The sequence below is a fragment of the Notolepis coatsorum genome (genome assembly GCF_963971535.1).
Source record: "Notolepis coatsorum genome assembly, chromosome: 11".
NCBI classification, from domain to species: Eukaryota; Metazoa; Chordata; class Actinopteri; order Aulopiformes; family Paralepididae; genus Notolepis; species Notolepis coatsorum.
The window spans coordinates 28885692-28909391 of NC_140175.1; the positions used below are offsets into that span (position 1 = coordinate 28885692).

Consider the following 23700-nt stretch of genomic DNA (forward strand, 5'->3'; position numbering starts at 1 on the left):
GATAGAAACTTGAGCCTCCAGCTCTAAAATCCTCTTACTCATCCTCAGGCAGCTAGTACATTCTGTGGGAGAGCCGAGTCCCGGCATCTTCCCTTATTTATTGTCTTTTCAGGTTAGGCTAAACTGAAGCTAAGCTAGGTACTTAGCTGGTAATGGTGGGTCTTGTTTTCTTTCAGCCGGGGTCTTTATGAAGTATTCTCGCCTTTCATAAATATCCTCGCCTTCAGCAGTGCCCGACATAGTCCTTTGTGTGTAGCTGATAAGACGGAGACTTCTTCATCTCGCTGGTCCTCCCACGGAGAAATCTCGCTACTCGTCCTTTCGGTGAAGTACTGCGGTCATAAATCTAAATAAATAAATTCACAGTTCTGGAGAAGTACCATAGGATATGGGAGTTAACGTACAGAGTATTTAGAGTTGAAAGGGCTATAATAAATCATTAAGGTAGCGATAGGTAGAAAAACACGGAGCGACAGTGAAAAGCAGCTTGTATAGCAGAAGCAGGAAGTGAATTTTGTGAATAAAATGGTTCTCTCCTCTTTGTATACCTTTGTCATCACAAGTATTCTGCCAAGGAACTTATGGACACGACAATAGTAGTAGTTATAAGGTGTTTGAGCTTGTAGCGTTAGTTAGCTCATAGCTATCGTCACTGATGCACCGAGTGCAGCTAAAGGGGCTACTATCGTATCAACATGCCAGGGCGCATAGCTTGCTAGCCGGCAGGATGTGTGTGCAGCAGTGCTTTGCCTCACAGGTCTGAGAAGAGGACCTACACATTTTACTCGTTCCCAAAACTCTTTTACATGCACGACAGTAGCCATAATGCTAACGTTAGCGGGGTAACGTTAGCCACAGCTATATAGCCAGCTTGATACTATGACCCGGGGATAAGGCGACAGCCCACAGACCAGTAGCGCTGCTGTACTGAACAACAGGCTGCCTAGTTGTAAATGTAGTTATTTTTTTACGACATTAAAAACATTATAACTACCTTGTTTCAACCAGTTGTAGCTGGTCCATCAAAGTCTCTGACGATTAAACCCATTTGCGTCTTGTAAGGCGTCCATTTGGATCAAGGAAATAGCTTTCTGCACTCGTCAAAACTCCTTGTAGTGGATCAGAAGTAGGGGAAAGATACCCCACGTGACGTCATGGCCCTGATAGCTCTGATAAGCTTTTTAATTTGCTCGTGCATGTTATTCGTGCGTGGACCTTTTTAACCATTTCTGAGTGGCATTTCCGGCGTCAAATGAAAAAAAAATAATAATGAAATTATATACCAATGATGTAAACTACCCATAATTAGGGTTTAACCTGCAAGTTGGGCTTTAATGTGCATTCTGTCTAACCTTTTCCTTTCCGGGTAATGCTCATTACAGTTTAACCCTTTTCCCACCCCCTGCCTATATAGTTCATTGTGAAAGGTCTCCACTCATCATTAAGGAAGGGTACTGCTTTGGGGAGCGAATATATCATCTATCTTTACTGCCATCGGGTGTGGGAGGGCCCAGGAAGTATTGGGGGAAGTGTGGGTGTGTGGGGAGCTACTGCTGATCGCCCTGGAGGGCAAGAAGGACCAGCGTACCATCCCTAGGTCAGTGAATCCTAGGCCCCATCCACTCCTGCTGCTCGACCTCCACTTCAACATTCCTGGCCTACAGTCGGGGACTCAGCTGGACCCAGCTCTGCTGCGTTCTCGCTACCAGGTGGCCGTGTACATCCACTCCCATAAAGCAAGGATAATCCACCCTGCTACACTTATATGTTTTTTCCCCTCATGGATTACTGCCATTTACATCGTTTGTTAAGTGTAATTCGTAAATTGACTGAGCAGCAACTGAATAAATTGTAAACGCGTATTTAGATGTAAACATATAATTTTAACTTCAACTATTTGAGTCATTCCAGCAACGGTTCTGTTTCAGGACCCAAACAGACATCATGGAGCTCATCCAGGAACTGGGCCTGGAGATATACCCGCAGTACAACGCAGGCAAGAAGGTGCATCACGTGGGTGCCAAGGTCCGCACCTACACCAGTATCCCTGCCTTGTCCCCGCTGGTGCTGTTGGACTTCACCCTGCTCCTTTGGAAGGTGAGACGATACAGTGAGCCTAGAGTTAGGGGGAGATGGAGCGGCCCGTGGGTGTGGCACACTCACACCGGCATGGCGGTGTGAGTGGCGCGTGGGCTGTTTGTGTTCGGTCATGGCGTGCTTTATCAGGGGGGGGGGGGATTGATGTGTGGGGTGTTTGGGGGACTGGCTGTTCCGGAGGGGTTCACATGCTTTCGAGCAACACTGTACTTATTGTACTTATTTTATGCCTATGCTTATGTTTGCACTTTCTACATTGCACTACTTTTATACCTATTCCTATGTCTGCACTTTATGCATTGCTTTTATTCTGTCAACTGTATGCAAATTGTATGCCTATGTTTGCTGTGAAGCACTTTGAGCTGCGATCCATGTATGAAAGGTGCTCTATAAATAAAGTTATTATTATTATTATTATTATTATTATTATTATTATTATTATTATTATTATTATTATTATTATTATTATTATTATTATTATTATTATTATTATTATACAGCAAAGTAGCCTACTAGTATGCTGCACTTAGGACTACACTTGTTGTTCAGAGCCTTTTTCCCCTGTGCTCCAGATAATGCTGTAAAACATCCGATAAGAAGTAGCCATAAAACAACTAATCACAGGAGGGTCAAAATGATACAGAGAGAAGAAATTACGTTTTGAATTGATGTTGGTAGAATTTTTATATTTGTGGTTTTCGAACAGCGGGCGTGATAATGACCCATTTATCTGCTCGAAGGGAATGGATAAACTACAGTATGGATTACATTAGTATTTCTCTGTAGGTATGTCTTCAGAGGCCTATTCACCATTTTAGCAATCGTCTTTGTTGTCCAACAACCTTGCCCTGCACAGGATCGATATGATATCCCAAATGGATGTGCTAATGAATTTTCACATTAGCCGTGCTGTGTGAATTTCGTCACGTCCCACAAGTGATAGCACAAGAGTACATTCTTCACACTCAACTGAGAACCAACCACCTTCATCTCTCAAATGAATAGTTACAGGCCAGAAGAGAAAATGTGTGTGTGAGGTGAAGGAGGGGGAGGGGTATTACATTTAGTGCAACAATCTTTCTTTATGACATCTGTATCAGTGGGCCGCATTTGATTTATTCTACAGTCTAAATCTCTTAGAAGATAAATACCTCTTATGAGTTTGAATTCAAACCCAACATAAAAAAGCCTATTTCTCCTTTTACCTCTATCCATCCAGAAAGTTTCAGTGTCGTTCACCTAGTTTTGGAGGTACAGTATCTGCCATAGATATGTCTGCCGTAGGGCTGAAGGGTTAATCGATTTAAAATCTAAATTGCGATTTGAAATGATGCAATTAGCAAATTGCAAAAAACAGTGAGTCTGAGCCTGTCTCGCTCTCTCCCTCTCTCTACTGTATGTTCAATTAACGTTTAAGTAGCAAAACATTACACTATAAAAACGAACTGGATAGTTGATGATAATAAACATTTAACTACATTAGCTGAAATATTCTAAAATCATTAAGTCTGCTATAAGCCATTCTCCTTTTCTGTGTGTGTGTGTGTGCTCATGTCCTGTATCTGGTCTTTGGAAAGACCAGATGACTTCAGAGGAGTTTGATAGGATTGCCAGATTATGTTGATATTTAAACATAAATTATAAATACATAATAAATATATATATAAGTATACATGATCATGCAACATAAAAATATTGTTGTAGGAACGGTTTGGGAGAGGGAGGTAGGGAGGGCTTTTAGGTTGTGTGTTGTGAAGTTTAGACTTCAAAGAGAGAGAGAGTAAAGTACCGATAAAAGGTATCGATTCCCATGGTAAAAATTTTAATCTCCAGGCTCTGTGTCCCGAGCAGACCTCTGTTAACGCAAATTTGATCTCAATCGCAATATCGGTCAGAAAAAAAGATAGCAATTAATTAGATAGATCGTGCAGCCCTAGTCTGCAGTCACTCCAATTCAATGGAGTTGAATAGCACTTATGTTCTGGCACTCAAAGCACAGAAGAAAATACATTTGAAAAACTCAAAAAGCAATGTCTCTTTCCAGAATTTATAGAAAATATTTTCTCTTAAGTACACCCTTTATAATAATGAGTGGGAGTGTAGTTCAGTAGAAAAACATTTCTACGTGAAACTGCTCACACCAAGGTTAATTATCCTGAGTAACCAGATCATGAAAGGAATGAGACATTGCTTTTGAGTTTTTCAAATGCATTTTCTGCTGTGCTTTTAGCACTACAAGCTGAGTGCCCTTCAGCTCAATTGTATTGGAGTGACGGCAGGTATCTCTACGGCAGATATCTCTACGGCAGGTATCTCTATACGGCAGGTATCTCTACGGCAGGTATCTCTATAGAGATATCTCCAGAACTAGGCGAATCACACCGAAAATATCTGGATGGATAGATAGCAGTCCGGCTAAGGGAAAAATAGTAATATTATAATATAATATATGTAAACATCCTTCCACAGAACACCAGTTCTATTCCGGAAGCATCTGAAGATATTGAAGGTGTGTGTGTGTCTGTGTGTTTTACAATCTCAGATTGACAGGCTGTGTGCCACTGTGTGTGTCCAAGACCCGTCCAGGACTCCCAACGCTGTGGAACTGGACAGCATGACTCTGCACTCCTACCTAGAGCAGCATGCGTGGACTCATGGTTAGTAGAACAGGACAGCATGACTCTGCACTCCAACGTAGAGCAGCATGCATGGACTCATGGTTAGTAGAACTGACAGTTGCTACTAGCCCCGGCTGTAAAATGTGACGCTGTTCCGCGGGCGTTGGAATTATTTCTCAAACACGAAGTTGTTGAAATGGTCCAATTTGTGAAAACGTTAACGGAGAGTCTGCCTGCTGCTCTGCATGCCTGGGTGCTCTGATGAATTATCCAAAACAAACAAAGTATAGACTCATACAAACATAAACAATCCCTGGGTCTTAATCATCACAGCATCTGAAAACACATCTTTTTAACTTGGCTTTTAACTGTATTTAGTATATTCCTTTTGTTTTAATCATTTTATTTAACTCTCTTTTATTTTTTCTACTTATTTTATTGCTTGTGATATGCAATTTGTTTACTGAGTCATGCATTTTATTATTCATTTGTACATTTAATTGTTTGTGTTGTCAAAGCACTCTGGGCTGCTTTCTATTGCATGAAGGGTGCTTTATAAATACAGTTTATTATTATTATTATTATTAAGACCCACTACAAGTGTGTGGTGGTGTGTTTATCTGCAGAGACCCCTCAGTCTTTCTTTCAAATTTTGCTGCACGGGACGTTTCTGGGCGTCAACCTTTGTGCAGTTGCACGTTATTGCGTGATGTATCCCCTCCCTACTTGTCATTTCCCCATGTGGAATGCACCTGATTGGATAAAGAAGCTGCTAATGGGCAGTCTGTGGTTCTCGGCTCGTCCACTTGTCAACTTTCTCTTTTTCTACCCAAAGTTGAACCTAAAATATTTATACTTAGTTTAACCTTCCTAATGTGTAAAGTTGCACAGACCTTTTCTGTTGGCAGGTCACATTTGACACATGATTTAACTTAACACTATGATTATCATTCAATATAAAATGTTTTACCTCATAACTAACATAGTATCCATTCATAACCATACAATTTATTATTATTTAATTGTATGGTCCCAAGACAATTTACCTTAAAATATACCACTTGTTTTCAGTCAAAAACAAACAAAAAAAGAAATAAAAAAAAAGGTTGAGGGGTAATTGTGTTATCAGACTATAATAGACTAATATTAGATACATACTTTCCTAGAATAAATTGCTACACTATAGTGACACATTGGTGTTATGGGTCAAGATTTCCGTGTATAGATCAAAAAGGTCAAAAGTAATTTCCTTCCCTAAACCCAAACTTTATTTTGCTCAAAATAACTAATTAAAACGGTTCAAAGGCTGTCTTTATGTTTTGGTCATGTGACACGGCATGTCTGGTGACCCTGGGGTCATTCTGATTATGTTCCGTTTCTGTTCCATCTTGGGTTTCATAAGGAATCGATGACCATGATATATATTGTAATACATATATTTTTTTAAAGCTTCTGTCTCATTAGGGCCCACCTCGTCATCAGATGTTTCTTAATCATGATCAGGATCATACAATATGTCATCCCCACACCACTATTTTGGTCGCACCACACCTCTTTTGGGGATATAAATCACACTGAAAAACCATCTTTGCCCAGAAACAGTCATTACCTCTTAGTTAGGTCACTTGGAGATTCATAAGCATACTATTAAATGTCCAGGTAGGGAAATGAGGAACTATCCTGCAGCTGACTGGGGAAATAGACCTGAAAACAGATCAAACCTAACTTTTCACAATGGTGTGAACGCTCAATGGTGGCCACTCCAGTGTTGGAAAGTAATTGATTGACTTAACATGATGCACTAACAAAACATTTCAAACAATGTAAGCGTTCTGCCGACAATTTCTTTTATACAGGCCAAAGACAATGGCGGTCAATAGGAGCGGTGTCTGCGTGTCCCCCAAAAGAAGGCGTGGCCGCCAGAAAAATATAAGTACCGGTGTGCCGGTCTGATGAATACTCAACACCATTCTCATCCTCATCCTCACCCTCATCCTCAGACACTTCCTCCTCAATTGCAGTTTCTGCTCTCTCTCTCCACCATATCATTGTCATGTTGGAATAGACAGATGCTGCTGCAGAATGAAAGTGACAACAACTCAAACAAGCCTTATTTATAGACACTCAATGTTGCGACTTGCGAGACATCGGTGTCAAGTTATTCATGCCACATGAGGAAAAAGGTTCCCGTCATGCTGTATGTGGCATATTGTGATAAGGTATTCTTTCTCAGTGTGTGTGGGAGGGAGCTATAGATATCCCCATTTGTATATATATATATATATATATATATATATATATATATATATATATATATATATATATATATATATATATATATATATATATATATATATATATATATATATAAAAATGGGGATATCTATAGCTCCCTCCCACACATATATATATATATATATATATATATATATATATATATATATATATATATATATATATATATATATATATATATATATATATATATATATATATATATATATATATATATATATATATATATATATATATATATATAGAGAGAGAGAGAGAGAGAGAGAGAGAGAGAGAGAGAGAGAGAGAGAGAGAGAGAGAGAGAGAGAGAGAGAGAGAGAGAGAGAGAGAGAGAGAGAGAGAGAGAGAAAGAAAGTGTGTGTGTGTTCATGTTCAAGTTCAAGTTCATTTTGTGTGTGTGTGTGTGTGTGTGTGTGTGTCAGTGATGAACTGATCAGTGAATGAGTGGCACAGCTGTGGAGAGTTGGGATTAATTGTAGGGAAGACCCACCTATGTCTTTTGCCAATCTCTCATAGATGCACATGAGCTTTATAATGGCAGCAAGATGGCAGATCACTCCTACAGTAGGTGGAAGTCCACAACACACACAGAGACCGAGGTCTCACGACGGTGTACAGCTCATTCTACATTTACAACATTGGATCCAGTATCCACCATCTACCTCCATCTTCCATCTTCAAACCATCTACACTGCTGCGGGTTCAGAGCACTGGGACAGACAAACCCCCCAGTTAAGTGCCTTATTATTGACTTGCATGCACTGTATATGGTTGGATATTGAACTGTGAACAACAACCCACTGATCAAGGTTTTTCCTCCACCAGCTGCAGTGCCTCGGTGGGGCTGACCGTGGCCGGAACCAAGGGAGGATTCATCCAATTTGTACACTGAGATTGTTTTGTTTGGTGCTGTTCTGACTGTCTGCCCCATGTGACTGTGTGGGTAGTAATTAGACTCCAGTAGTGTGGGGTGACAGTGTAGGTAGGAGGTAGAGCAGCCGTAAGGCTCCCGATTAGATTCCGGCTCATCCCAGGCAGCGAGTGTCGATGTCACAAATGTAACAGTACTGTATATCTGTATGTCATGTATGTCATAAATGTCATGATTAGATTAGATGATTAGATTAGATTTTTATATCTGTATGTTGTGTATGTCATAAATGTCATTATGAATTGAAATGGGGGACCCTGATGTAAACAAGACGAAAGTATTTCTCTGGTCTGCATCCCATTAACAATTGTGTGTATTGAGCTGTACTGTACTGTACCCATTCTGCAATCTGTTTTAATTAAAGTTTTCAATCAATTCAATCAATCCGATGAGCAGTTGGCCACCTCGCATGGTGCCTGCCTCCGCCATCGGTGTGTGAGTGAATGGGTGAATGTGATCGGCATAAGTTGTAAAGCGCTTTGGATAAAAGTGCTATATAAATGCAGTCCATTTGCCATGTGGGCAAGGCTATTACCCCCCAGGGCAGTGGCATTTATTTTAAATCCCTTTCCCCTTTGTCATTAGCTGTCTCCCAGTGTCCACATCTTCCCTGCCCCGTTCCCCTGTGTGTTGCGTTTCTAACGGGTATTAGGTATACGTGTCAGGTAGTATATTTTAGTTTCTCAGTGTTCTTTCCATCCCTTGTGCATTTTTTGTTCTGCATTTATAAACTGTGTGTTTACGTCCCGCCATTTTGGCACCGTTAACTGTGTTTATACGTCCAGCCAATGTGGCGTGGTAACTGTGTGTACGACTGTACGCGTCGCCATTTTGGCGCCTCAGTGCTGGTAGGTCAAGGTACTGCCCCCTTTTCCATCTATAGGCTGCTGGGGCTATGATGTGCCCCGACACCAGATCCGCACTGACTTTTGGCGGCACTTCCAGCGTCAAGTGGAACTATGTATTAGGAGATTCCCTACCCCCAAATATTTTTTTCATTTATGTTCAAATTAAATGTCCAAATAAACATTTACCTGCTACACCTTCATCTGTCCTGTTTATTATTATTACTGTGTGTGAAACTACGAAACCCAGTCCAGGCCTGATTTATTTGACCCGTTTATTTATTTTATTTCTTATTTAACCTTTATTTAACCAGGCATTTCACTTAAGAAGTGCTGTCAATCGATTAAAATATTTAACTCGATTAATCACATCATTGTCCATAGTTAACTCGCGATTAATCGCAAATTAAATGGTTCTTTTTCAAGTTCCAAGTTTTAATACTCTTATCAACATGCGAGTCAACAAATGCTTACTTTATGCAGCCATTTAACACAAAAGGATGACCCTCATGCATTGCAAATTTGCATCAAATTCAAAACAGAGTGATGCACAAAATAACTTAAAAGACAATAATAATTTAAAACAATGAATAAAGTGTGCATGAAATAATAGGGGAAAGAAAACGTTAGGAACTTGTTACATTCACCCACACAAGGGCTGAGTAATCACACCCCCCCCCCCCTCTCTCTCTCACACACACACTCTCCCAGCTCTCTTTCTCTCTTGCCCCTTCCTCATCTCTCTCACCCCCTCTCTCTCTATATCTCACACACACACTTCAGAAACAAACATAGTATCAATGAGAGTATCAATAATACACCTGAGTGAAGTCTAGTAAAAACATTTTTTTATATATATTTTTTTAGTTAATCGTGAGTTAAAAAAAATAGTGGCGTTAATAGAATCGGGCCATAACGGGTTAATACCGCGTTAACTTTGACAGCCTTGAACACATTCTTATTTATAATGACGGCCTGGCGAGAGGACAAAAAGGCCTCTTGAAGGGTACTGTGACAGGGAAAGGAGACAAAAAAAGATATAAAAAAGAGGCAGACATCACAGAGATAAGGGGAATAATTAACAACACACACATCAAACAAACCACCAAATAAAATGACCTGCAACCAGTCCACCTCTATTCTTTAATAAAACCTCAGGGAGAGGTTGAAGGGCTACTGGCACGCTGCCGCCAGCTGATTGACGCACGCCGGGAGCGCCCTGGGCTTGGTGTTGCTCTGGCCTTGTTCACAGCGACCCTGGAGAGCTGCTTATTCCTCACCTGGCTGGTAGAGACGATCAGGGAACAAAAGGTCCCAATCCCTACAGTCCAGACAAGTCACGTAGGTCCTCCAGTGCTCCACCTCTTTCAACTCCTCCCCACAGGGTTAGAGAGTCTTAGCTTCTGTCTGCAGGAGGGGATCAGATGGATGAGACGGTGGTGTGTCTTTCCTCTGGAGCAGCACAGAGACGGCGTGATGAGCTTGGCTGATGGTGCTGCAGCAGGGGATTACCCATATTTTTTAAACTTTTTTTTAAAACTTTTGTTTCAACTCACACTCACACAACAAACAAACATCAAGTACAGATATAGCCTCAAGCCGTTAAAATAATACATTTATATATATATAAAAAAAAGTATACAAAAAAATCAAACTCAAATTATAATTGTTTGTATAATTTTGTTTGTCATTTACATATTTTATCGCATTACGCATGCAGTCAATAGGTATGAGCATTAGTTAATTTTCTCAGTTGAATTTCAGATACATGCACCATTAACACTTTCAGTGCCACCAGGGGGCGCACGACTTAGTGCTTGAATGCCACCATCGGCGCCAATGTTAGCGTTAATATCGCCTAATCTATGTTTTAAATTATGGCTATGTGTCTAATCTGCCCGTCGCTTATCAAATAATCATTTTCCAGTCAGTGTTGTCAAGGCAGATTGGTTTTTTTATCGCTTCATTTCCGTTTGAGAGCATTTTGAAAAGCGTCCGTTTTCAGGTGAAAAACAGCCCATTCTGTGATAATCGCCTTTTACTGGAATATTCCAGAACGTTGATATTTGTCGGCCTATTTATGAATCGTTTTCAAATAAACGCTAGACGATCAATAGTATACGTGCACGCACGCACATTCGAGGCGCGCGCTGATAATAGCCCCTCAATGTACAGTTTTGCTTGTATATACAGTGTGCCCCCCCCCCCCCCCCCCCCAACCACCTCCAATGTAGATTACCCAGTATGGCTGTCAATATCCCAGTGTACCCAACCCCCCCCCACCCAACCTCCTCCAATGTACAGTTTCTACGTCAAATGTATATACTCCCTTTTCCTGACTCCTTCTGTATCACAAACAGTACTGTATTTGCAAATCTGGTATGTCATAAATGTATAGATGTAGCAGTACTGACTATCTGTATGTCATGTATGTCATATATGTCCTGATGAATTGAAAATGGGGGACCCTGATGTAAACAAGACGAAAGTCTTTCTCTGGTCTGCATTCCCTTAACAATTGTGTGTATTGAGCTGTACTGTATTGTACCCATTCTGCAATCTGTTAATAAAGTGTTCAATCAATCAATCAATCAATCAATCAATCAATCAATCAATCAATCAATCAATCAATCAGCCGTTTTCATTTCCTCATGGATTTTACAGTGAAACCGATAGAGCACATATCAGAAAAAAGCTTATCTCCTCGAAAACGAGTCTGATTATCCTAACACTGATAACATAGATTCCTTACCTGACATCAGATGGTATCCAAATGGTATATTCCAATTCCTGATCACCATTCGAAAAAATCGATAAGTGTATAGATCTAACGTGTATACAGTAAAACTCATGATCAGCGGGGCTCAGAGGATCCAGAATGAACTCTGGTAACCCCGGCTGCATCAGTGGACTGGAAAATGTGGACTGGAATATTTTTTTTTACCCATCCATTTTCATTGAGTCCAGTCCATTTACCATTTACCATCTGGGAGACGATAGGCGGCGCTTTTTTCACATCTGATCGCCGGCGGCCCTTGGGTAGGCTAGGGTAGGCTCGCGTGATGCAATATGATTTCAGATCGCTAAAAAAAAATAATAATAATAATTCAGAGAAATCTCGTGAGTGGCTTTCAACGTAACTATCGTAAACCCGAGATTAGCCGTGAGTGGCAGTCAAAGTAGGTAACGATTAGTTCAATCTGAGTCAAACTTCCAAAATGTGTTTTCCCTATGACAGGAAGAATGCTTGTAAATTGGTAAATTGGCCTCAAGGTGGCGCTATTCTCAGAAATGCCCATACCACACAGCCCATAGAACCATTTGGTTGCTGTCCATGAAAAACTTTGCACAGAGCAAATTTGGTGAAGTTGTTATGACCTTTCCTCAAGGTCATCACAAGTTCACCGTATAATAATAAGGTACATTTCCATAACCTCCCAATCTACGGTGACGTTGTCAGCATTTTGGAATAAACCTGATGGAAAACACCTTCTCCGTATTCTTCCCCTCCTTATTCCTCTTTATTATTTCTATGTCTATCACATGTGGTCAAGGGTCAAAATAGCATATTGTGCTCAGGCCATATTGTCATCGTTATTATTCCAGGACGCCATCATTCCAGGGTGCCGTCAATGCCTGCCTGGGTGCCATTATGAATGAAAATCTCCCTTTCCCCCCAGAGCTGAAAGAGGAGATGGGGGTGTGCAGCAGGGCAGTGTTTGGCATGGAGCCATCGCAGATGTCCTTCCTGTTCTTTCTGATGTTTACTGCAGCTGCTGGAGGTATCCTTGCGCTGCTGGAGAGCGGGCCAGGTTCGGCCCAGGAATACAGGATAAAGGTAAACCACCATCACAACGACAAAAACAGAACAACAAAGACTTCCTTTCTTCTCTCCCTTTCACTTGTTTACTGACTCCTGTCCTTTCACTCAACTAACGTCCATAGATTTTCTCCTTTGACCTATCCTCAGCACGGGGAAAAATATATATAAAAAGAACAGTAGTGTGATCTATTCTATTCTATTTTGGTACAATCTATACAGCAACATGCAGGGAGAGTGTAGTAGACAGTAGGCTAAGAGCATCTCTACTGTACTCCACTGTTCTTGTAGCTTTTAATAATCTGTTCCTTCGCTCTGTCCTTGTCCTTGTTCCTCTTGCTGGCCCTCTCCCTTTGGGGGCAGGTAATGGGGATCACAGGGGAACACCGTGGACTCTGTACAAGTTCAGGTCATTGTTAACATTTTGAACTGCTCCCCGTTGACACACTGCTTCCAATACGCTCTCAGAACTGCAGTTGTGTGAGGAGGAGCGCTTTGGTCTCCTCAGTTCTTGGTAATTAGAGACCGTTCTCTAGTGTTTACCTTTCTTTTTTAGAGATGCAAGTCTTCACTTCAGCTAGGTGAATATTTAAACAGTTATCACATTTTAGAGAAGTTCTAATCTGGATTACGTGCTTCACATAGCACAGAGACAGCCCTGCAGTAGCTTAAGGCTGTGAATGATGCATGTTCTGAGCTTGGAAGGTCTGCCTTTTCTGTTGATGCTCCTGATTCATGCTTCAACTTTGAAGATCAATACTCTTCCAACTTTTGAAGCCATGTTAAAGTTTAAAGCTATGTTAAAGTTTAAAGCCATGTTAAAGTTTAAAGCTATGTTAAAGTTTAAAGCCATTGTGTATCAGTCAATAACAGTTTTATCAGATATATATACACATATATATACTTTTACTTACTGTTTATTGTATATTTCACTATGTAATGGGTTAATTACATGGGTTAATCGCCGAGACGAATCGCATACATGCATCGCATGCATGCCGATTAATGACCTCTGAGCAGGTCCTAAATTATTATTTATTATTTATTTAATTTATTGCCGAATGTAATCTCGGCTGCATTGATAATGAGGGCCCACCCTCAATTGCATTTCTGAGTTATAAATAAAGGATGATGATGACGATGATTGAAGAAAAACGTGCACATCCAATATTTCATTATCATATTTCATAATCATATTTTACAGGTGCATCGGAGAGGAGCTTAATATCTTAGAAATTAAGAAATTCCTACACACTGCTCTTGCAATAAATACAATTATTTATTTATTTATTTATTTATTTATTGAATCTAACGTTTCAGACCTGGACCAAATACAGTAGATGTGTTTCATTCTAAATTAGTTTTTGGAGCTATCTAACAAACATTACTCATCCCATTAGGACCACTAAACACTGCAATAGTTTCCATGGCTACACACACAAAGAAAAATATTACTTTATCGTCAATGTACACAAGGTTATTTAAATTTGTAGTTTTGTATATCCCTCCTTACACATAGACAGTCACATAAGCATTTCTTCAGTGATGCAAGAGTGCAGGATCGCTACAGTACAGTGCAGCACCCCTGGAGGAGTTTGGTGATTCAGTGCCTTGTTCAAGAGCACTTAGGCAGGCTATTTATAATACTGTACAGTAGGTGACAAACACTGAACAACGAAGAGCACAAATAACTTATGAACTTCAGTACACATTTGTACATGGTGAGTTTACACTTCAGATTAGGGGCTGCAAAAACCATTGTAAGTGACTAGGATGATTCAGTAATACATTTACAGATCATGTGTAACAGGTAAGAAACACTGACAAAGGTAGTCAACAAATCAAATCACAAACTTAGAGACATTTGTACAATAGTTTAATTTTAGATTAGGGGCTGAACAAACAATGTGTACATTCTTAAAAGCATTTACAAATGTTATTACACATTAACTAACATTAATGCTGAACAAATCATAATTTACAAATGATTAGTTCTAATGGTTTATAAATGACTTACAACAACATAACAAATAAATTATTAATCATTACAAATGTATATAAATATAATCTGCTGGTGATTATGTCATCATTAACTAATAGCTTATAAATGACTTATAACTGATCATTATTATAAAATGTTATCAAAAAAGATGACCAGAGTCTGGCCTTTCCTCTTTCAAACAGACAATCAATTATTGCATGCTTCCATAAAATGTGCTGTATACATTCATAGCCACTAACAGATTATTTTGGTGACCCCTTGACCCTTTGTCCAGTACTATCAGACCAAACCGAAAATGTTTGGCTGGATTGTCATACCATTTACTGTGTGCATTCATGAACCCTGGCAAAAAAAACATCCCTTTTTCCCTCTACTCCTCTTGGGCTGTTCGCCTGATTCCCACTGAATTAGATTTGATTAGATTCAAATCTATTGTCATTATGCATCACAAGTACAGTACAATGAAAAGAAGTTGGCATCTAACCAGAGTTGATTAAACTGGAGGATATGTAAATGAGTACTACTGAGTAATAATAATAATCAGATGTTTGTACAGTGATACAGATATAAAAACACTATGGTAAGTAAGTCATACTGGCCAGCGGTATAACTAGTCAGAGTAGGTAAGGGATATATACAGGTATGTAAACAGGTATTATATTCAGACAGAAGTGGATAAATATATATTAGGGGTGTAATGGTACACGTATTCGTACCAAACCATTTCAGTACTGGGCCTTCGGTTCAGTATGCACTGTGTACCGAACTAATGAAACGTAACTTTAACCACTAACGGAACGCATGTGCGTAACTATTTTTGCGTGCAGAACTTAATTCAAAACTCCAAGCCCCAAACTCGCAGACAATGGTGCCATGTAATCTGCGCGAGCCGGATACGGAGCCGTTGTTGCTCAACGCCCATGCGCAGTAGAGACCCGCACGGTTATTTCCAGTGTTTACAGCAGAGCTGTCCCAAGTAGCTGCGGCTACCATGTGTTGTCAAGTTATTGTTATAAGGAGCCCAGTCCAAGCTACAGTCTGCATTCCCTTAACAATTGTTTGTATTGAGCCGTATTGTATTGTACCCATTCTGCAATCTGTTAAATAAAGTTTACATCCATTCATTCTGCTAGCATTAACGTTACCAAGCTGCTAGCCACAATGCTATACTGTTATAATGGCATATCCCAATCACGTTAGCATGTAAGCTAACAAACTTCGCTGCTAGCCACAGCTATACTGTTATACTGGCATAGCCCAATCACGTTAGCACGTAAGCTAACTAAATCGGTGACGATCTTTTTGTGAGACTAAACTCCGCTCTTGGTGGTCAATTGTGTTGATGTTAGTTTTGTTTCATCAACAAATGAGAGGCAGAACACACAGTGAATGTATCCGTTTTGTTTATTGCACTTTTATTGCACTTTCTTTGCTGAAAAATAAATGCTACGTTGGCTAAATGGCTCACGCGAGGCATTTAAAGATGGTGGATTGTTGATTTTTAGCAGGAAGTGTATTGGCACATTCAACTTTTCTGATTGGTTGAAAATTGCCTTCATGTTTGAACATGTTTGAACTATATCGCCACCTACTGCCACCTACTGTTTTGGCATTGTACTACATGTATATACATCACTGTGCTCAGGAGGCAAAAACAATGTCTAACTTGCCTGCCATTACGTTGAGTTCTGAAAAGCTAATTTGACCCTGAAAACGAAACGAAAACTGGCCATTAGTGTAACTGCAGCCTTACATTCTTGATGCTAGAACTCCCAAAATAGCGTTAACATAAAAAAGAAGGTAGACCACCTGTAGTTTACATAGCTTGCATACAACTTTGTCTCGAGGTTCCACAAGTTGATAAAAATCCAAAGTTTTTCCAAACAGGGCTTAGAGCTGCACTATGTATGATTCACAAAACAGCGGCATGCTGTGGCCATGAGAGTTAACTGCTCAGTCAGACACACATGGTGGATACGAGAAAATGAATGCTCTAGAAATGAGACTGTAGCCTTTTATGTAGTTCTAATATGTAAAATGCATATATGTATGCACAGATAAATAGGTTAGGTTTACTTTATTTGATCAAGGGGGACAGCATACATTAATAAAATGTAAATGCACACAATTTTAGCCAAAAGGCTAATTTCCATTGGCATTCCCCCTGCCAGAAGGTACAGGCAAAAATCCTGTGTGAAAAATGGTTAGCAATAAAAACAGAATAAAATCAAGATAAATAACATTAGAAAAGCACATAGAACATACGATAGGGATACACACACACACACACACACACACACACACACACACACACACACACACACACACACACACACACACACACACACACACACACACACACACACACACACACACACACACACACACACACACACACACACACACACACACACACACACACACACACACACACACACACACACACACACACACACACACACACACACACACACACACACACACACACACACACAGTGTTGACAGTGCTGGTTTTCAATGAGCCATTCCTTAACCCTGCACTTGAATGAGTGATATGATGTGGACACTCTAATTGTTTGAGGTATTGAGTTCCATTGGTGGGATGCTCTATATGAAAAGACGGCCTGGCCAAATGCAAAAAAAAGGGATTGTACAGTCCCCCCTTGCCGCACACACTTTATTTTTAAAACTAGACAGACGTTTTGATAAAGAATCAGGTTTTCCCAACAGAGTAGATTATATTTTTTTAGAATGTGACAGTGATGGTATGTGAATGGTTTCTTGTCTAGAATTTGAATAGCTTGTTTGTATAGTGATTGAAGTGGTTTCAGAATGGTGGAATGTGAATTGGACCAGGTTATCAAACAGTATGTAATGTGCGAAAGAACCATTGAGCGGAAGTATAGCTTTGCTGCCTCGGTTGAAAGGAAGTGTCTGATGTATCTGAAGTTTGATAAGCTGATGTGTACTCCTAAGTACTTGTATTCTGATACTACCTGTACCTCTAAATGTAAATGTACCTGTCATTTCTGACCAAAGATGAAGATATCCTGCTCTGCAAATTCTCTGTGGCCCTTGGAGAAGAACATACAGTCTTAGAGACATTCAATTGTAAACAGCTGTTCTTAAGCCAGGATGTGACATTCACCATGACATCAGACAATTTGGTTGCAACCTCTTCTGTGGTTTTACTGTGCAGATCACTGTATCATCAACATACATCAATACATCACATTGGCCACACATAGAAGGCAAATCGTTAATGTACATACTGAACAGGACTGAAATAGATAGATACAGTGGATTAGATGCAGTCCAGAGAAAACAACCAATCTAGATAGACTCAGACTCAGCTAGACTTATACCCTTCCTGATGACCTGTCGTACAGAACTTGTAAGTCGCTTTGGATAAAATTACTAAATGTAAATGTAAATGTAGATATTTCAAGATTCTATGCTTTACATCCGCGCAATCTCGGAGAGATGCACAATATTTTGAGATGACAATCGATTCCGATACAAGTCTTTATCACAAACGGATCCAAAGATATTTAATGTTTTACAAAACATGTCTAGTGTTGCGCCCGGCTTTTTTGGTTAAAAGCCAAATTGTATTATTTTTTTCTTTTTTTTATTATCTTTTTTCCCCCCTTCTTTTTCCGCTTTTCTCCCATCCCAATGTTAGTCGTTATGCCAATTCCCAATCCCCTTCCTGGTCGTTGCGCACTCTACCCCCTACCGTCGGTCTGGGAGGGCGGAGACTATCACATGCTTCCTCCGACACATGTGTACCCAGCCCACCGCTTCTTTTCACCTGGCAGCGCGGACTCTCACTGGGAGAGTGTAACGTGTGGAAGGTCACACTACCTCTCCCAGAACCTTCCCTTGCTGTGCAGCTGCCCCAACCGAACTGTAGGAGTCACTGTTTACAACGACCAGGACCCACCCTCGCTGGGTTTCCCACCCGCTAACACTGCCAATTGTGTTAGTATGGACGGTCGGCCAACCCGGAAGCACCACAGCTGGATTCGATCCCACTGTCTCTGTGGTGGTAGACAGACGCTTAGTCCGCTGCGCTACCCGGCCGCACCGCCAAATTGTATTTGATTTAGTTAATACATGTCTCGTTGTAATTCCTATACCTAATGTAGCGCATCTTCTTGAAGCGGATTCAGCTTTTTTTGCTCCGATTTGACTTCAGTTTTATTGCATTGTTACTGTTCACATGTGTGGTGCCATCACAGTCATATAAGTAAAGACACAGTTTGAATGACTTACTGAACTGGTGTTTTAATTTCATACCACACGCTTGTTTGTCATTTCAGCACCAGGCACTGTCCACCGACTTTTTTCATGTTGAGCAAGCGCTTTTATTGAATTTGTTGTATTTTGTAGCAAAAAATTTTTCGTTTACCATACATTTGCTGTGCTGGTAAGCGCAGACAAAAACAGACCTATATTTAAATTTACAATGGGTTCTTTTCCATACACAGATCAAACTCATCAAGAATTTAAGTGATATGGTCAAAAAAATACCTCCGGATTGGTGCTTTAAATACTTTTTAAATACATACCAGTCTCTTCCCTTTGTTTGAGTAGTTTGAGTAGAGAATCGCCGACAAACAACACGCCTCCCAGAGAATAACATAATAAATACTGCTTTTTCGCCTCCCAACTGTGTAATAACACCTAAATCATGCTATGGTGTTTAGAGCGTTATCAGCTCTTAATTTTCTCTGATGGGAGAACACCACAGCGTGTTTTAGGTGTTAATTAATAAATGTGTGGCAGTGGAGAGACTTGCGTTTTGAGAATCCCCAATGTACCTGGATGAAACATTTCTTCAAAAAGAACATGGATTGTAATGTCCGCCACATGAGGGAATGTAACCATGGTCCCTGGTTCTCCCTCCCCTAGGCACAGGGTAGAGCCTATTCAATGCAACCCTTCAGCAGAGTTGGAAGTGGGGTGGATGTGGCTCAGGAGGTGGTCTGCAGTGGTAACCCTAACAGCTCCCGACAGGGCAGGTTGGCGACTTGCACGGTTTGCGCCCCCCACCGTCGGTGTGTGTGCAAGTGAATGGATGAATAGCCCTGTTCTTCGACAGGGTCAAAGAGGTGAGATTGACTGCCCTCCTGGTGGCTCCAGACAGACATTAAGCAGCATGGTACGCCGGTATGGGGACCTAGCAGCTGCAGTCCAAGATGCCTTGGCCCATTCCCCCAATTCATATATAGGCAATCGTACAGGCAGGGGTGTAAAGTACTTGAGTAATTGTACTTCGTTACAATACTTAAGTACTGTTTTGGGGGATTTGTACTTTACTCGAGTATTATTAGGTTTGTATACTTTGTACTTTTACTCCATTACATTTCAGAGAAAAAAAACATACTTTTTACTCCTTACATTTAAAATGCAGACCTACAAAGTACAAAGTACAAATCTCGCAGGTCCAACCATTTTAATTAGTATATTTGAATTGTTTATCTGGCCAATCTAACGTTAATGTTATTAATCCTGCGACCACAGGTAAACAGCCAATCAAATCCCCATCAATGGAAAATGAACCCGACCATAGCCATGCTGATTGATCCTTGTGCAAGCCTAGAAGCAGACTAGAAAGCGGGGATCTTTGATTAAACACCTGTTATCAGAAGAATAGACAGTCAGAGTGACAAGCCATAGAAGATGGCCACAATGAGTGATGAAGAGGACAAAACGGTCGGCGACAGCGTGGACGGACAAGGCAAACATCCATGGCCCTATCTACATAAAAAATACATAGTTCAAGGACTCCAACCTTATAGTGTTGTTGAGTTGCCATCATTCAAAAACCTAATAAATGGTTTGCGACCAAGCACTAACGTCATTACGACTCAGGCCCACTGTCCACTCGAAGATCAGCAAAGCTGCTCAAACCATGAAAGAGAAAGTCACTGCTGCTATGAGTGAAGTTGAATGGATTGCTGGACAGCCCAACAAAGAAGTTTCATTGGGGTAACCGCTCACTGGATCGACACTGAAAGCTTTGAAAGGCGTTCTGCTGCACTTGCCTGCAGAAGACTGAAGGGCTCCCATACTTTCAATGTTTTGGTCAGTGCCTTAAACGACGTTCACTTGGAGTACAAAATCCGCATTATGCTATTATTCAGGATACACCATTCTGTTTTTAATATTAATATTGTGATATTATTCATGGTGTGATGTGAATGCCGTCCATGTTAGTTTACCTTCAATGGAGAAGTGCATTAAATAATTTTAATGCAAAAAAAAGTGTCCTCTGTTCTTTCATTTCAGCATTGTCTATCACAGAACACGTTCCATTGTGGGCAGAGTGTATGCTTGGTTTCATTCCAGCCTTGCCTAAACACCAGCTGATGATTTCACTAATTGGCTCACCTCTTCAACTAACTCACCTGGTGCAATGTATAGTTAAAATTAAAACTTGGCCCACAATGGAATGAGTTTGAGACCCCTGGTCTATCCCTTTAAAAATAAATTTACTTTTACTTTTTAGTACTTAAGTACATTTAAAAGTAGGACTTTTTGACTTTTACTCAAGTGTGTTTTTTAGCCAGATACTTTGACTTTTACTTGAGTCAGATTTTGAGACAGTACCCATACTTTGACTTAAGTATAATTTCTGAGTACTTTTTACACCCCTGCGTACAGGTACAGTAGGAGATATTACAGCTCCCCACTCTCAGAGACATCGTACAGGTAGGAGATATTACAGCTCCCCACTCTCAGAGACATCGTACAGGTAGGAGATATTACAGCTCCCCACTCTCAGAGACATCGTACAGGTAGGAGATATTACAGCTCCCCACTCTCAGAGGCATCGTACAGGTAGGAGATATTACAGCTCCCCACTCTCAGAGACATCGTACAGGTAGGAGATATTACAGCTCCCCACTCTCAGAGACATCATACAGGTAGGATATATTACAGCTCCCCACTCTCAGAGACATCATACAGGTAGGAGGGGCGATGTTACAGCTCCCCACTCTCAGAGACATCATTGGTTTGGCCCCTGAGAGGCGCAGCAGCTCTCTGGACTGCGGCCGTCATTCCACTGCAATCATGGAATACACTGGAGCCGAACATATTCTATATGTTGGGATATTTCTGAGACGTGGCGCAGGGGGAAAGCTGCGAATCCCTCGTCTTGCCAGGTGAACCACATCTCTGTGGATTTGTCTGTGGTCCTGAAACAGCATATGACATGGGCTCTTTTATAACAATGACAACGATAACTCTTTTAACACTTTAAGGACCAGACACGAGTATATACGTGTTTCAGTGCCATGCGTTGTGGACCAGAGCCACGTATATACTCGTGGCAAGTTGTTATTGTTTTATTCCATATTTATAACGCTATTAACGTCCGCGATCAAGATCCATGACCTACCCACATATTTGATTTTCGAACCATGCAATACCGGCCAGATCCGCATAGGGGCGCCATCACTCCACTGCAGTATCATTGAGGGGATTTAAAAAATTAAATTATTTTACAGTCTGTGGGCGGATCATAAGAGCCTCGATTCCAAACGAAGACCCTCCATCTTTGATCACGTTACCGAACGCATTTTTCAGCCTGGAATAATGGGATTTATGATTAGCCAATGGACATATCGATCTACCAGAATCCGATGACTAATGAAGAAATGCTGCCGGTGATCACATGGCCTGACGGTAGGATACTATTACCCCAAATTACAGCTGGATTGGACATTGTTTTAAAACCTAACGTGATAGACCACTGACATTGGCTACCTGAACGCACACTCTATTGCTAATCAATAATACTAATCGGCGTTCCCCGCCGCCCCCATTTCATCCATAGATGCTCTGTAATAGTCCGGATGCTACGCAGTTTGTTTTATTTCATTCGTATATATACAGCAGAAATGGCGTTTGATATAACGGCGCCAACGTTTAGCCTATTATCTAGCTTCCTGAAAAAAAGAAGAGACGAAAAGCGCGATAAACCTTATATTCACGACGCTATAAAATGACAACCAACCGATGGATTTTTATTTTCTTTAAGCCATTATGAAGGCACGGTTTATGCACTCAAGTGACAATGAGAATGGACAGATAGCAATACTATAAATGATATATATAGCTCTTAGAAAGTACATCGGTTTGTAAACAATCCTCTGTCCTCTGAGGCATAAATCGCCGCAAGAGTGCGGACGCCAAAGTGTTGCACTCCTTCCTAGTAATCACTTTAGCTAAGAGCATAAGTAACCCGTGTTCCATCCGCTGATTGTGTGCTGATCCAAGGAGTACTGAAACCTAACCGTATAATATTTGTACCTGAGAACATTGATAATTATTTTATTTCCAGTGTTATCATCTTGGGATGCCTTCTTTCCCCCACCTCATAGCGACGAGGATGCATTCCCTGTGTCCTGTTGTGCTGCATCAAAACGCACAGTTTGATAGTTATTGATCTGAGGAGCCAACGCGGCGGGGAAGGCCCTCTCAAAGTATAGGCTGGCTCGCCAGGTTGCAGATGCTGTCCACTGTGGATGTTCACACCTTCTCCTCCCCCTTTATCCTCCCCTTACACCCTATTCTTTGTTTCACCTGTTCTCCCCTGCCCACAATCCCTGCGCCCCTTTCCCAGAAAGCTATATATAAAATATCGAAAGCACACAATTAGTTGTTTATTTTATTTCATTTTGTCTGATTGTGTCCATAAATCACAATTACAATACGGAACTTTGAGGGTGTTTTCCCAAAAATTGTTTGTGTGTTTTTCTTACACACCATGTACCCTAGCACCTACACACATCATAGTTTCAAGTTTCAAGTTTCTTTAATAGTTGTCATACAGAAGTACAGAATACTTTCATACAAAATGCTTCTTACTGTTACGCTCCAGAGACTGTGCTAGACAAGATAGTATCAAATAACATAGTATAGCATGTAAATTAGAAGTAGAAAATGAGGTCACAGTGTTCAGTATAGACATATGTACAATGTTCGATGCAGAATAGACGTAACTGAGTTACCATATAATATACAATACTGTAATGATCTGGGGTCTTGTGTGTCACTGTACCCGGGGGGTGTGTTTC

The 23700-nt window shown here is 40.6% G+C and overlaps 1 protein-coding gene across 1 annotated transcript in view; it reads left to right on the plus strand.

Annotated features, from left to right (window-relative positions):
* LOC311237082 (putative flavin-containing monoamine oxidase A) overlaps positions 1 to 23700 on the plus strand; it is a gene marked incomplete at both ends in the record, with an annotated part of 183954 nt that overhangs the window by 18197 nt on the left and 142057 nt on the right. The window contains 3 exons of the mRNA XM_084324888.1: positions 1929 to 2097; positions 4640 to 4754; positions 12467 to 12624. Of these exons, the coding sequence (XP_084181014.1) occupies positions 1929 to 2097; positions 4640 to 4754; positions 12467 to 12624 (442 nt within the window). The remainder of the gene's footprint in view (positions 1 to 1928; positions 2098 to 4639; positions 4755 to 12466; positions 12625 to 23700) is intronic.